At 42.0% G+C, this 16,802-nt stretch overlaps 1 protein-coding gene across 2 annotated transcripts in view; it reads right to left on the bottom strand.

Moving 5' to 3' along the window:
- cpne5b (copine Vb) overlaps positions 1-14,488 on the bottom strand; it is a gene marked incomplete at both ends in the record, with an annotated part of 89,812 nt that extends 75,324 nt beyond the window's left edge. For both annotated transcript variants that reach the window (XM_079265413.1, XM_079265412.1), the window contains one exon: positions 14,370-14,488. In XM_079265413.1, the coding sequence (XP_079121539.1) occupies positions 14,370-14,488 (119 nt within the window). The remainder of the gene's footprint in view (positions 1-14,369) is intronic.
- Positions 14,489-16,802: the final 2,314 nt, after the last annotated feature.

The following is a 16,802-nucleotide window of genomic DNA, read 5'->3' as shown; positions in this document are numbered from 1 at the left end:
AAGAGCGGGCCATGTTCCATACACAGTGTGTCTGAATGAGGATGCTGTGACCTGTGCAATCCTGTGTGCAATATATTGAATTTTCATTTTTGCTGTGAAAATTCTGGAGGGAGCATTGAGTTTCATTCATGAAAGCTTAATGTTGTTCTAGGAAAAAGGCAAAATGAAGCACCTCACGTACTCTTGCTGTACTGATGCAATTAGTGCTGTGGGAATGAATATTATACAGAATTAACCATGAGCTGTTGTAGTATAGGCTACAGGTAATTTCACCCCCTTCAAAGTGTTTTTTTAATCTATTTGTTGGTTACTCCCCAGGCTATTATTTTAAACTTGACGATTATTCGAGTGCATGCTTTTATATGAGAATGTACGCTATAAAAATTGAAGCATCACTTTAATTAGCCAATAAATTGGCATTCAAGATGATGGGAGACAGTTGATTGAGGACAAACCAATTTGATCCTTATGACAACCATCCAGGTACAGGTGGAGGAAAAATACATCAATTATTGGATATATTTTGCGATTTCCTCTTGAAAGATGTGTGTCCCACTGCAGGAAAATCAATAATCAGACAATTAAAACCAAATTCTTGATTACATGATCACCTGTGTTCTAAGAGCATCATAACTCATTTAGAGAGAGCCAGTATGTGTGGGCGTAGGGAGTGTGTGGTGCAGCATTAAAGAGAGACAGAAGGTCGGTGAAGGCCGTGCGAGTGGACAGTGAAGATATCAGGGGAATGTACAGTCGATTTTGCAGTTTGTCCATAAATAAACGCTGCAGCACTTTAAGACCAGTAGAGTGTCCTTGTCTTGTTTTCCGGCTGCTGGGTGAAGTGACAGAGCTTACAGTATCTCAGGAGTGATATCGCCTCCAGCCCTATACCACAAAGTGTCTCCCCTGTGCTTCGAAGCAGCAAAAAAAACACCTTTCTTAAGACTTGGCTCTGAATTTGAAGTGAAGCAAATCCTGAAGTGCCTTGAGCTTCACATCCATAATGTAGAGCGCAGCACATGCATAAACATAGAGGAGTGTATGAAAAAAACTCAACCAGGAAGTGGGACAGAAGCACAGCAAAAGGCTGCATTATCTGCAGCTTCAAACACTAATACCCAGCCTGCTGGAGCTCAACCTGAGCATATTCAAATCGAGGTCTGCTGAAACAAAAGCAGCTCATCAAAGCCTTTCTTTTATTCTTTTATTAGTGTCAAGAGCACCCCCACAGCATATGCCTTTCTCTCCATAAGCCCCAAGTCAACAACGGTCCTGCCCTAAATTTTGAAGTAAACTTCACCCAAAATTCGACATCTTTGGTGCACATCTACAACAATATACTGTACAGCCACGTCAGACTTCGAAAATGGTCCTAGAGAGTGAATGTCTTCAGGGTTTTTGACTTACACTATATACTTATATACTTATACTATACTATATGCAATAACTGTGAAATACTCTTCTACTAAATTGGAAGAGATTGCTCCAATATTTCCCCGCGATGATGGAAAAAATGCTTTTTCAAGTACATGTGCCTTAAATATGCCTTTAAGAACAAGAATACACTTTTCACCGGGGCATCAACTACCGCTGTGAAAGGAAATATATAAAATGTGTCACCAGCATTTGCATTTGTGCGTTACATAATCCATTTCAAAGGTAATGGCAATAGGGGTTTCAAACTAACTTCCTGAAACACAACTTCCGTATGTAAATGAGGTTATGAAAAGATTTGAGATGCACGGGGGCAGGGTGTGTGTGTGTGTGTGTGTGTGTGTGAGAGAGAGAGTTAGAAAGTGAGGGAGAAAGATGAAGTCCTCAGAGATAAGATCAGAAATAGACCGTGTATAACGGAGTTCTTCTGGCACAGGGAGGAAACAAGCCCCTGTTAGATAGACACACAGATATAGCTGACTTTATTTACAGAGATCTGACACAAACCACAATAATTAGATATGCAGCCCTTTCCTCTATAACCTGCGCTGCTAATGAGGTGCTCAATATTTAGCGTTGAGGGGTTCTCTTTGAAGAAGTGTTTCAAGACATGAAAATTGAGCTGATGAGATTCTTAAATTGAAATGAAGTCAGCGCAAATAGGCTGCCACAGGCTACGACAGGAAGTAAAACTCTGGGATCTTAAAGTCTCAGTGAAACAGAAGTTAAAGGATCTGTAGCTTCTGTAGTATGACATATTCCCCAAAAGTAATATTTGAGAGGTGTGCAGCTGGGCGGGCTTAGAGTGTAGCATGATACAAAGCACCATTGTCGCTAAAAGTTGCAGATTGATTCATGGATAGATCTCTCGTCTTGATGTTATTGGTTGGTACTAGCTTACGTTAGCTATATTTTGTTTTACAGAAGGAAAAGATGATTCGATTTTGGACGAAATTTACAAAGAATTGCTTTTTCATCATTTTGCTGCATTTGTTAAATAGATGCACAATATGACCGGGGGTGTGTTCCACTTCATATTGACTTTGACAGAGGACCCCTTACTAACATTGCTCACTTGTAAAACCAGCCCAGATGCGTTTCTTTACTCTTTATTGCATCTGTTATGAAAACTGCCATTGTTTAGATTTTGAACACAAGTCTTATGAAAGCCAGTGTGCCTAAAGCCAACAGGTCACCGTATTGCAGGCATTTCAATATTGTTTCCAACACAGTATTCCCTGTAAACGTACATCCAAGAAAAGACTCGGATGATATGCATGTGTGCATAAAGGGTGAAAGGTTCCCATCAAGGGTTCGTTTTCCTGGTGCAAGGAGGACAACGTGTGGGTGTAGACTGGATCTGTATTGTATACAGCACAGGTTTTGTGCTTGACCTCTTGCATGCACACAATACAGCACAACTCAAGACTCGACGGGACAGTGTGTCAGTGTTTCTGTAGAAAATATGAAAACAGTACTGGATATCTGTAGAACTGAATAGATAATTAAATGCACAACTGAGGGAGCTAAACAGGTTTTGCAAAATGTGATGCTAGTTTGTAAGCAAATAAAAGTTTTTTTTAACACCAGACAGAGATCTTGTGAACATAGTGGAGCATTTAGCAGCTGAAGAGCTGCTTAACAACTGGTATATACACCACTGTGCTTATGGTTTATTATATGCCTACATGTCACTGTAGGAGATATCCATACACTTTGAAGCCCCAATATTGGTTGTATTTTTGTATGTTCAACAAATCACAGGCTTACAAAACTTCTTTCAAATTAATTTAGGTTAAAACAATTGCATGACGGTGAGGTTAAAGGAGTAAAGCTTTTTTTTATCTCTTAAAAGCCTGATGTTTTTAAAATATGAGCTTTTCATCCAGCAATGACAATTTGTCACTGAAGAAAAGCAGAAAAGGGCCTGGCTGCTTTTCTCAAGAGCCTCTAGCTAGCAAGGATGGGAAGCAGAAGGCTATCCTCACACTCTTCAATGAACAAACCTTGCCGGTGAGACAAAATGAAAGAGACAGGTGGATGGTAGTGATGGATGACAGAGGGTAATGTAAAGGAAGCAACAGAGAGAAGTGTGTGGGTGGAAGAAGGAGGGTAATCTGTTTATAAAAGCCAGAGAGGAGCCTTATGCACCAGTGTTATTGAAGCTTTCATTGACCCTTCATTAATGTGCTTTATGTGCTTTAATAGTAACATAAACATCCAAATATTGCAAAAACAAATGTGGGAGAAGCTCCTCTAAAATGATATTTTCTAATCCGTCTTTTCAATAACAAAACAAGCAGCAGCGATTCATAACTAAATCTTTCTTCATTGCCTCGATCATCTGAGTCCAAACTAGTGCTGGCATTGCGTTATTGTGGGATCGATGGCAGAACCAAGCAGGATCGTTTTTCCCACCAGCTGTTGAATTATTCAGGCCAGGACTTCCTCTGGGGAGATTCCTGCTCAGCTTGCCAGACAGACACAGCAAGCTTTGCAGCATGGCAGGGAAGCTCGGGACCATCACAAAATTCCCAACAGCATCGATTGTGCCACAGCACGACTCAACAGAGGTCAGGTAACGAGAAGCATCCCGGACTGCATATGCAGAATAGTACGACTTTTTTTGTTTTCAAAGTTGTCATGCAAAAGTGGCTGATGCTGTCACACAATTCAGCATTTGTATGTTGTAGGTATAACAGGAAACGGTGTGTGCCCCCTCTCAGACTGAACGCTTTGCCAAGACATTTCCAGCTCTCTGCTTTCAATTGTATGCTGGAAGTGAATACACCAACATTTTTGAGATGAAAAGCAAAATGCAAATTAAAGAGAGCCCATGCTGTGAAGATAAGACCCGAAGAGAAAACGTTGTGGAACTGCTTCAAAGGAGGTAAGTGTAAAATGTGTGATGTTTTAGTGATGTGGGTTACTGTAGAGAGAGGATCGCATTGTTGGAGTTCCCTCCTCTGCCTGCCACTAAGTCTTGATCCTGTTAACTACTAGCTCTCACAAAAACCATGAATTTTGCATCATTTGAATCCGCTATCTGCTCCGTCTCAAGGTCCCATTCACAAAAGGAATTCAGCTAATGATATAACAGCACAATGTCAGACCAACAGACTGCCATTGCCATCCCTCGAGCCACACTGTTATGGCTAAACATGACTAAAAACTGCATTAAAAACTGCATCAATACATGTTCCAAAAAAACACATTTAAAAGGGCTTCAGCCAATACTATCAGGATTAGAAAGTGCTCGTACTGCAGTAATATCTTGATAATAGGACTAAGTTGTCTTGAGAGCTGACAGAAAAGTGTACACAGCTTTATTTACAGTCATTTGTTTGAATTAAAATCCTCAACAATAACTGTCCTAAACCATCCTGAATGCAATTACATCCTTATGAATGCAGCCAGGAGAACACGTAATGTCCTGACACACACACACACACACACACATCCGTTATCTATTTTCCCTCAGGGCAATGGTAGCTCCATAATCAAATCCAGTTATCTCAGCCACACACTTTCCACACATCTCCAGCCTCGCTGTATACACAGGACGATCATGCCCAATCATAGTGTCCTGCACTGGGAGGGACCAGCGCCAGAGCTGAAATAGCACCAGAGGCTGAGAATAGGCAAACAATCTCACATCTACTCCTCGGAGTGAACGCAATCATGTGCCACTCACTACCAGATGCTGACTGGCCCACAGTTAGTAAAAGTGGCTTAATAAACGACAACAACATTAGACTGTTCATTCACAGGTACAGTATGTGTAGGATTGATATATTAGCTGTCATCTCAAATGAACTGCAAACATTCTCTGTTTTGACAAATAAAGCCATAGCCGCTGCAACGACGCCTCAAATGAACATTGTGTTTCCTGTTTCTAAATAATGCTCAGTTTCTCTTCCACCGCAAATCCTACAAAACATCTTATACAATGTTCACATTTGACACATTGTACTTCTTCCTAAATAGCTCAGAGACTTTGTTGGTGGACTGCAATGTTTCTGCTCAATGGCGCCATCAGATGCGGATCGGGAGAAATACTGGCAGATCCAAACCTGAGGCCACATACCTGGAGCAAGCTGAGCTCATTAGCTGAAGAGTACCAGGTATCGGTTCTAATTTTAAGCAACGCAGACTCACATTACCATCACCGTGTCAGGAACATTTTGTTCAAATAAGCATGGTGTTATTCTTGGAATATGTCAGAACAAGCGTATCATTCATTATACACTGCAACATGTGCAGATATAGGTTACTGGAATGTTTTGGAAGTCCTGACACCGATAAGCAGTCTTGCTGTTGCGTCACCAACGACTGGAAGCGTCCATTCACCTGAATACACCAGCATGTCATTCAAAACAAATGAGCTCATTTTATCTCATTAGGATGCACCACTTGTAGCGCATGTGGTCCCGGTGAGGATTAAAAAAAGCCCTATCTTTCTAATTGCCTGGTGATGGTAGCTGTCCACAGCTGTGACTCACTTTCCTCTATACCTCTGACTAGGAGCTTTAAGCTCCCATTACTCCATCGCATATGCCGAGGACAGATGCTTCATCCGCTGCACAATGTGTCCAATTCACGCAGCAAAATATTATTTTTTCAGGGGTTTTTTTTCAGAGTTTTAGAAATTGGTAGGTGCATCCAAATACTGCATCCATTTCCTCCACAATCTGCATGTATTTGCTATGAGCTCTATGATACATTCCTGCAGTTTTAGATTAGTTGGGTTTGTCAGTAGCTCCAACTGAAAAGCTAAATGATCCAATTCCGCAATGAGACTCATGAGATAGCAATCCCCCAGCCCAGAGTAGCGTTGATAAAATACTAATCAGGGAGCAAGTCGGAGACCCCGGTCAGATGTTAATAAGGGCCTCTCCAATTAGAGAGATGACTCGGGTGACCCATGGTTCCCCACATGCAGATACACATGTATAAACACTAATCCATCCCTGACATGATTTGAGAAACAAAGTTTGTCAGAGCAGTTTATATGCAAATGTGCTTCTTTGAATGTGTTTATCATGTGAAATAGAAACAGATTGCGTTTTATATTATTCCAACACATTGCTGCTCATCAAGATTTGAAAAATGATTGTCCTTTGATCATGATTTAACTTGTTACTATATAATTTATACCAAAACCTTTTGCCATCATGGAAACATCAGTCCACTCCTATCATGACAATGGAGCCCCAATCAATGGAGCTTTCAGCATCACGATAAAGCTCGCTGTAACATCGCTGACAGCGTGGGACTTCAAAAGAGCGGTGATACAATTTCAATGCCACACTTAAATGATTAAAAAATGAAATGGAAAATGTCTGGCTGACTTTCACAAACAGAAACTTTTTTACGGTTGGCCTTTTAAGATGTAAAAAGAATGAAACATGGCAGCCGAATATCTAATAAATGATGCACCATCATGAAAAGCTTCCTTTTTTTTTAGAGAATCAATTGCAACAAAAATCCTTTGCTAACAACTATTCTGGAGTGGAGAATAATTTCAGGGAGCCTGCGTGTTCTTTTAGTAAATGAATATAACTTTGTGAAAAAGCATCTTTAACGTTATTAGTTGTTTGTATGTTCCTCAGAAGAAACTGTACTTGACTCGCAGTTGTTTGGAAATCAGAGGGTTCTGCTTCACAGAAAAAGTTACATTTTGTACCAAATTGAGGTCAATAGACTCTCACTCTGAAATTCATTTGAACCGTCTAACATGGTTGTTGGTCACAGCCTTTTTTTTTAGCTATTTGGGACACAGATAGAACTAGAGAGTGTGTGTGTGTGTGTGTGTGTGTGTGTGTGTGTGTGTGTGTGTGTGTGTGTGTGTGTGTGTGTGTGTGTGTGTGTATGTTTAGGTGGTCCTCCATTTCCGCAGTCCTTCCCCGATAACTTTGACTTTGACTCCCCATGACTGCTCTGCTCTTGCCAATCAGCCAGCAAGCCTGTCAGTTAGAGGGCACAGATCAAAGCCCCGTTTCAGCCACTCAGCGAGTAAAGCCAGCATGACAGTGAAGCATCATTAACACAGGCACAGAGCGTTACCCCTCCTCTTCCTTTTGGACTTAACATCTCTTATGTCTAGCTGCTGACGACCACAGCCTCGCCAGGCCTCCTTTGTATTCCGGGAGAATCTGTCACTCAGGCGTAAGAGCCTAAAAGATACAAGCTTGTTACAAGTGTGCAGCATTGAAGAATTTGATGGGTACAGAAATGAGACAGTTCATTCTCAGCTCACAGAGCTGATTATAGCCATGGCTGTGTTAAGATGCTGACAACAGAACAGTGCTGCTGTCAGGGCCAGGGGGAATTATTGGGTGTCGTGTGAGGAGTGACGGATCCAAACCAGAATCTTTATAATATCATGGTAATGAGAAGATAATAACAATTTACAGGTAACATTTAGTTTTTTTAATTAATATAAATATATCATCTTTTCAGCATGCCCACAGTCCACTTTATTGATTTAGTGAATGCATTAGACACAGTTTCTCCATCAGTGTCCAGAAGGCGCTGAAAGAAAACAGCACTGAACTGTGAAAGACAGTAAATATGGGTCAGAAACGATGTTTGATTTCTGCAATGCACTCACTCAGGTGTTACTGAGTAAGCAAGAGGGTAGAAAAATAATTAATTGGTCCTGCCAGGTCAAGAGAAGAGAGTACTTTACGCTGTAAAAGCATCCAAATGTCTTCATGCAAACAGTTCCAAAAACAAGCCAACATATAATATGCTGTCTGTACATCAATGCAGTCTTGAAAGCAGGGGGGGGGGGGGGGGGGGGGTAAGCAGAAACAACAACTCTGATGAATGTTAAGTATGCACTGCTTCCAATCTTCATAAAGTCTTTTAATTTGTCTCCCCAGTGAACCGTGTTGCTGTTTTCACGCCTCACACAGCTGGCTGCACGACAGAGCTACCGGCAAAGCACAAGAGGTGGAATAGAAAGGTTGTGAGCCATCTCCAGATTGTGTGTAATGTCTCCCAAGTGGCCAGGTCTGTGCAGAAGAGGGTTGGAGTCAGGGAGAAGCAGACTGATGTTGCAGGTTGAGAGTGCCACGATGCAGCTCCAGCTTACAGTAATAACACTGCAGCTTATACAGAGTGAAGCTTGAGATGTGAAAAGGAACAAGATCTTTGTGGCCTCAACAAGAAAAGAAAAAAAATCCTATAAGTGAATACTGTTCCACTAAAAGCGAAATGCATACACTATAATCTGATGATTTCAACAGCTGCAACTCATAATTGCTGAATGAAATATGAATGCTTTAGGAATTATGCTTTAGAATTTAATAATGTAAAATGCAGATATCTTTCGCATTCATTTCACAGTTTTCGGAAGCCAATATCATTCAATTGACTGTCAAACCCTCCGCTGTACAGCGATGATCAAATCATAGCTCAGCAACCATAATTAGGTACGGCAGCAGCTTCTGAGTTCTCAACATGTCAGAGCGTTACTCTGCATCTAAAGACTTTTGAGGCTTATCTTTTCCGAAAACTAAAGTATAAGATCTAAAGACTTGAGAATAGATTTCACAGCCTGTTTGTTCTAAAGCAGTGTTTCCGGAACCTTTTTTTTTCGGGCGACCCAGTTTATAAAATGACAAACTATTGCAACCCAATTCACAATAGGCCAATATATATTATCTTGAACAGGTAAACCAGTCTGAGAGATATACTTTTGATGAATCACAACTTCATTTTATACAAGTGTATATGCAAATACTCTTGTTAAATACTTTATAAATGAGACCAAATATCTGTATTTAGGTAGAATTAACAAGCTATCTCATTCTTTCCTTTTTTTATCTCATCAGTTAAACAAATGGAATTTTAGTCGTATTTTCTTATTAGATTCAATGTTAGAAGTGGGCAACAACTATCAGAACAATACGACCATACACGGTCCTTTTTGTGGCTCAAAGGTGTGCTGCACAAATGAATGTTAAGTCAAATACTATGGAAGAAATTCTGCTAATTTATTTGGCGATCCAAATAAATCACCATTTTTATTGTGTAAGCAAAATTGTCCGATCGTACATGTTTCTGCGTGATAGTGTCGTAAAACACTAGCACTCTGTAACACAGGAACAATGCTTACCGCTTTATTGCTTTGTCTTCTATTTACAAATTATTATCAGGTGACCTTTAGAGTGGAACTTGTAAAAATATAGTCTATTTCACTTGGGTTTGTCTTAAAATATCGTCATTCTTCTCATTTACTTCTAATGCTCACATTTCACAGAAGTGTTGCATCACATAAATGACTGAGACTCACCTGCAGCATCTGTGCTGTTGGTGATAATAAAACAAAATCACCTGCCAACAACAGAGATGTAACGTTAGTATCACTTTGTCTGTAGGTTTCTCCTGAAACATGCCGGCGTCTCATTTGCATTTCTTAATAAATTCATTGTTCCCTGTCCTCAAGTAACTGTGCAATGATTCCTACCTCCATGTTTCTCATCTCAGTCCGTCTTCGTTCATCTGCTCCTCACCATCCACTATTTTGCCTCTCTCGCTGCCTCTATCTCTCTCTCCACACCTAATTTCCTCAGACCAGCTTAAATCAGTTAATCGATTGTGCCACAGACAGCCTGACAGCATGACAGCATGTGAGTGTGTGACAAAGGGACAGACAGAGATTTATCTTACTTTTGGCGGTGGTGGGTCATCTGCAAGGTAATTCTGTTGCAGATTGCAAAACTGTGCTCAAGTTTTACACACCGCATTCTTCCTGTGGTTAATTAGCATCGATGATGCTTGCGGCGTCGTACGTATTCACACCAAAAGTGCTCAAAGCTAGAGAGATGTGATGTGAAAGCATGGGAAATCAGAGTGATGATACGCTGTGACGTCTGATCTCCCGAGGGCTTTGCCACACTGTGTGAGATGCTTTCATATCTGTCCCAGATCCGTAGAAGAATCTATCAGATGCTGAAACCAGAGTCCTCATAAGCTCAAAGCCGTATGCAAATGCAGACTATCCTGACATTCATCAGAGGAATTTAATCATAGCAACGCATGCAATGCAATGCCCTGCACTCAGGAAACAGGATGAGAAATCAGCGCTGTTAAGGAGCCATGCACTAACTACAGGAATATAAACATTATAGCATGACCTCAAGCCACCACTTAGCATTAAATTGAACATGATCTACCTTCGCCCTACTGAAGAGCTTAGATTAGGTATCACTCTCAAGAAAAGGACAATCCATTCATGGTGGGATTGGTTCTCTCTGCTTCAGTCGATGTGAACTTTGACAATCACGCCTCAGCCTTCCTGACCTGTTCTTTCCCATCAGCCTCTTGCACACATACATGTAAGGGCCGAGATGAATTCAGTCAAATTATTTTACAACCAGCCGACATCGCCTTGTTTTGGATTCGGGTCTCAAATCCTGGTCTGTAATTATTCAGTACCGAGTGTGTTCAGTTGGGTCAGGTCTCAAAGGCATGTGTGTGTGTGTGTGTGTGTGTGTGTGTGTGTGTGTGTGTGTGTGTGTGTGTGTGTGTGTGTGTGGGCTTGGTTTGGATCTTAGTTTTATGCCTAGAGCAACGATATATGTCCATTTTTTTCATCCAATTAGTAAAATGAATGTTTGAAGATTCTGAATATACCTTCAGAACAGCAGTGCTGTTAAAGTACCTTCTGGGTTATTTCATTTGATTGGCTTTAGTTTAGAAGCTATGTTAAGTGGATTTCTTGCATCGGTTGTGCAGGCTTCAGCACACTGCCATGCCAGGTGAGCTCATTGCTTATCAATATCACTCTCAGCTGCTGGTTCTCCTCCATTGACTGACCTCTTCCATACACAAGCCAGTCACTCTTCGGCTGACTGGAGAGACCGTTTAATCGCTGTGGGCCACATTATACACATCAGTCCTTCTTTATGATGTTTGAAATGGAAGAACAGGCTTGCTTGTGAAAGGCAATGGACTGATAGAACAAAGAGCGGAACAAGAAGACTGTGGCTTGGCTTTGTGGCTGTAGGATTTACGCCTCCTCTTCCTGTCCACATGCCACTTGTACCCCTCCTTTTCCATTCATTTCTCCCCAGGAAGCAGACTGTTGACTGACAAGCCCCTTGAGAGTTTAAACACCCTATTTAAAACTCCTACTCCTAATTTCTTTTTTTTGTATCAAACTGTTTTACCGGTTTTCTATTTCTGACACAACAGAAGCTCCTGAATGCCAAACTTTCCCACAAAACAAATGTGCTGGAAATTGTAGCGTGAGAGACGTGAACAGGGTGACAGACGTATCCCAAGGACTGTTCATAAAGGAAGGTTGCGGTTCGGCCACTACGTCATATGAATATAACACTGTTTGGAACTTCCTGTTACCAAATCCGTCAGTCTTCTAACCACCCTAAATGAAAGACAAACCAATTCTTGGCATTTCCCCCCTTCTTTCACAGATCCAGCACCCACCCACCCCTTTCCATTAGTCATTGGTCCTGATAATAATCCGTTGTCAAAAGCAGGGAGTGTAGCCCGTAATAAGGGGTATTAACCCCAGAGGGAACAGCTATCATCATGGCTTGGAGGTTCTGCAGAGTACATGTACATGATGACAAAGGGAAATAGCAAAGGAGAAGACCCAACAGCCTTTTCTCTTGAATAGGACTCTGATTCACACAACATCTGTAGGAAGGATTTGCAGGATTTGTGAGACACCGAACTTCTGTTTGAAGTGTTTGAATGTGACTTTACGATTTAGCTGTTCATTTATTCTGTTCCATGAGAGCCTGATCCAGTATAGCCTATTGAGTATTTGTTACAGCACCACAACAGTGCTTGTCGGAAAATTGGAAGTTAGGTTATGAGAACAACCTTAAGCGTGCTTCAGTTGTCTTTAAAGCTCGTTAAGCCACAATCCATTACGATCCTACGTCAATCACAATCACAGCAAACCCACCTACCAATCGGCAAGCTTGTTCAGAGTATCTTATATTCCATTAAAATTACAGCAAAATCATTCATATTTCATAAAAAGTTTGAATCTTATCAAACGTGTGCTTGTCTAAGAGCTTTCTCAGCTTTTCTGGCTCTTGCCGGCTTTTTATTCTCACTTACCAAGTCTCTCGCTCTCTCTCTCTCTCTCTCGCGCACACACACACTTACACACACAAAGGGACACAGGAGGGAAAAGCAGCAACCTTCCCCTCACGATTAATGGTTTCCTCTTCCCAAACTCTGTAGGAGGAGGCATCTGCACCGCTACTCTGCCTGTCTCCCTCTTTTTCCCCACCCACATCAGCACATAATCACCCACACAAACATACACACACACACACACACACACACACACACACGCACGTAGACATTGTCGAAGAAATTATTTGCATAAATGCAGTGGGTTATCAGAATAGAACTCATCATTTACCTGAATGTTGCGTGATTGCACATATGCAACATTAAGCTAGCCATCCTTTCTGCCTGAAACTAAACAGATTATCTACCATCGCCCACCATCTCCTAAACACATACGAGCAAACGTAGGTTGTTCATTCAGTAAATTCAAACGCACCAATTTCTTGCCAGGGTGTGTTTATTCATTTTTTTATTTTTTCTCTGAGCTGAGAGATGTGGCAGCGAGCTTCTCTGAACGTCAAAAAGCCCATCAATAATGCACACACAGCTTGTTATAGCTCACACTTCTTCTGCTTCGATGGCTCACCAACCTAAATCCCAGCATCAAAGACTAGATGTTGTGTGTCTCTGTCTCTCTCTGTGTGTGTGTGTGTGTGTGTGTGTGTGTGTGTGTGTGTGTGTGTGTGTGTGTGTGTGTGTGTGTGTGTGTGTGTGTGTGTGTGTGTGTGTGTGTGTGTGTGTGTGCGTGCGTGCGTGCGTGCGTGCGTGTGTGTGTGTGTGTCTGTAAGTGTGTGGAGTGCGAACACATGCCAGCACTGGAGTATGTCTGAAAGGCAAAAGGCGTTGGAAGCCTTGACTAAAAACCCTTTCCTAATGGGAAGCTGAGTGAACACTGAACAAGCGCTGTGGGGAGAGACATTTGGCGCAGGAGGATTTATTCTCCTGAAAGTACTTTCTGAACAGGAAAATAATGACAATATAATCATAAAGAATTTGACTATATTTGAGTTCAGGGACACATGCACTGTGTAAATGTGAGGTAAACCTTTTCATTTTGAACATGTTCTACTTTGTAAAGCATGCACAGAAGGAAAGAGGCTTTCAGTGCTCTGCCGGTGCTGAAAACCAACCAGTGGTTACAATGGGTACAGCATGGGCTTCACTATGAGGAAGGCTTCTTTTGTTAGAGCAAACGATGTGTATATGAGCACCACTGTGCAAATGCAGTATATCCACAAAGAAGGAAGATAAACGAGTCTCAACCAGAGTTCAAATGTTGTGACTTTGCTATCGAAAGGGCATTCTGCATGTATCACCCAACATGTACAAATGTATGTCAAACTTAACTGGTGTTCCATAGCTTACATGGCACATTCCTTGTGAAATGTCAGCATGCATGACTTGTGAAGTTCTGCACATCTTCACACCTCTTTTGTGATGGCTCGGGTCGTGAGAGGTGTTTTTAAACTTAATCCCATGAATGGACACAAATCAATCGATTGATCAAAATAAAAAATAAAAAATGCTTCTCGTAAAGAGTCTTGTTAGAACAATTGGATAAAACTCCTGTTAAGTAAATGAAACCATGCAGACTGGTAGCCTCTGTCCACACCCAAAACCTGCAGCTCATTATGCGTTTGCGCATGTGATAAGTTGTCTCCATTTATTACAAATCACCTTCTCACTGATCAATCTTAACTAAATCACAAATACAGGGTGGGGCGTTGTCACAACTTTTCCACCACGCAGTACTCACAACGAACTTTCTCGACCGTTGGTTGCGCTCCCCGCTCTCTGCGGACGCTTCAACTCACCTGCAGGAGACGGTGATTTCTACTTTGGTGGCGGGGATGTTGCCGGTGATCGGGTCGAAGTCGTACACCGACGACATGTCTTCCAGTTTGTCCATAACGTCTCCCTCCATCATCTCCATCGCCAGAGCTCGAGGTGGCTCGGGTCTGATCTGGGAGCCGCACAGCCTGGCCCTGACGGAGCGCGTCGAGTCTCCGGTGACTCCAGAGACCAGATCAGAGACCAGTCGGCCTCCGGTCCGAGCGGGAGAGGAAGCCACTTCACAAATGTTGAAGCTGGAGAGGAGGGAGGGGGAGCACTGAGTGAGTGGACACCCGCAAAAAAAAAACGCAGAGGCGCACTTGGTTAGTCGTCCATGCAACGTCAAGAAATAATTACCAAAAAAGAATAATGCGGGGAAAGTATATGAGACTACTGGTGCGCCTTCACCGACACGCTGCGCATCACATGGAGAGGTGGACTTCTCTCGCGCCTTGTCTTCAGGCTGTGCGCACAGCAGAACGTGTGAAGAGAAAAGGCAAGATACACTCCAACACACCCATCCTTCCTCCTCCCACACGGAATTACACTCAAGTGCTGGCAACCCTTCCCATGCCCCGTCGCTGCTGCGGTCGCCCTGCAACAGCCTCTGTGCTGCTCACTGAGAATGTGTGAGTGAGCGACTTTCATGGCAATTCAATTACGCACTTTTGTTTTTTTAACGTGTATGACTTTTTTTGGTTTTGTGGGAAAATGTAGCGCTAAATCCATAACAACTTTTGAATACAGATCAACGTGTCACTACAGACCCCTGTGAGACCCTGCTGTTAAAGCACATGGTGCTAAACGGTGTTTGTTAAACTGGTGGACGCGATCACGTGGATTAGTTGATCGTTGTATCTCCTCATCGCAAAAAGTATTCATATGGATGTGTCTGAGAGGGAGGAATCACTTGAACTGCTCTCAGCCAATGACAAGATGTCTCTCGTGGACTGCTTTGCTTCAAAGCGCCACATATTTCAGCACCACAGCAATGAACAGCTCCCAGAAAGAACTTACTCAATAATCCAGTCGTGGAAAACCAGCAGACAAGTATCCGGAAAAATAACTGTGCATTTCACCAAAAAATCCAAATTAATTTGGATTTACAGTTATATTTTGCTCAAATGTGAAACTATTTTTCCGTCCCATTGTGTGGATTTTAGTAATTCTCTCTGGTGGAAGGAGGCATGTGCAAGACATTTTAAGAAATGCAGTTACCAATTAAAATGTGTTCATGCTAGCTGATTTCAAATCTATATTAATTACAAGGAGGGAATTACATCGAGATGTAATGGCCACCATCCATCATTGGCCTGTTGTATGCAGCTGAAACCTGTAAACCACATTGTAATAAATATGCTAAACTAGTACAACTGCCTGCCAAAAGAAGTGATGGGTTTGTCATTTGTGGATGAGTCTCTCCACCGCCTTACTGTTCATCACACTTGGTCTGACACTCGACATCTCTCTCTCTCTCCCTCTCTCTCTCTCTCTCTCTCTCTCCCTCTCTCTCTCTCTCTCTCTCTTTTCATACATAAACAAAGGACTTACACACATGGACAAAATGCACGAAAACACCAGTAGTCATCATAAACCAAATAACCAGCTGTTTCTCACAGATTGCTGGTTGCATCAGGAAACAAATACCTTTTGAGCAACTTGGGAAACTGGAGTAGTTTATAGTTGCTGCCGCCCGTTTATAAGAAAAAGCGGTGTCATGCTTGTTTCTGAATAATTTAAGGAGCCAGCTTGTTGAGCAAAGCCTTAATAAACAATCTATATCATCTTTAAATGCTGTTGCCATCCAATTGCGGTGGACCAGGTGGTGGTCAATGCTTTGTACTGCTGGTCACATCAATAACACCATAGTGATTTAAATATCCCATTCCCTCCTTCTGTGTCCTGTTCTCTCGGCATCAGGAAGGAAATCACTTTTGACCAACTCGGAAATCTACAGTTGTCATTTTTTGGGCAAAATGAAAACAGAGACATCATACATCTGGTATCTCTCTGTCTCTCTCTTACCCTCTTACACAAGCACATCTCACACACTCACACACACACACACACACACACACAGATATAAGCATTTTTGTCTTTCATAAAATCTGTGCAGAAGAGCACCTTGCATCTGGATTCTGGAAATCAATTTATACCGACACAGGACGCTTCTGCCCACACAGCCCTCCAGCTCAGGATCAGGAACACACATGTGCGCGTGCACGCACACACACACACACACACACACACACACACACACACAAAATCAGTCTTTCAGAGGTACGCACCAATGTGCACAAATTATTTTCTCATATGTCTCTGAACCACACATAAACAGAGATAAAGAGGCACACACATCCACATCCACAACCCTTTCTCTGCCAGGATGATTCATGTATTTTAAGGGCTCACTA

Source organism: Melanostigma gelatinosum (genome assembly GCF_949748355.1).
Source record: "Melanostigma gelatinosum genome assembly, chromosome: 3".
In the NCBI taxonomy this organism is placed as follows: Eukaryota; Metazoa; Chordata; class Actinopteri; order Perciformes; family Zoarcidae; genus Melanostigma; species Melanostigma gelatinosum.
The sequence above is the reverse complement of the archived record's forward strand: the minus strand, read 5'-3'. Positions and strand labels throughout refer to the sequence as shown.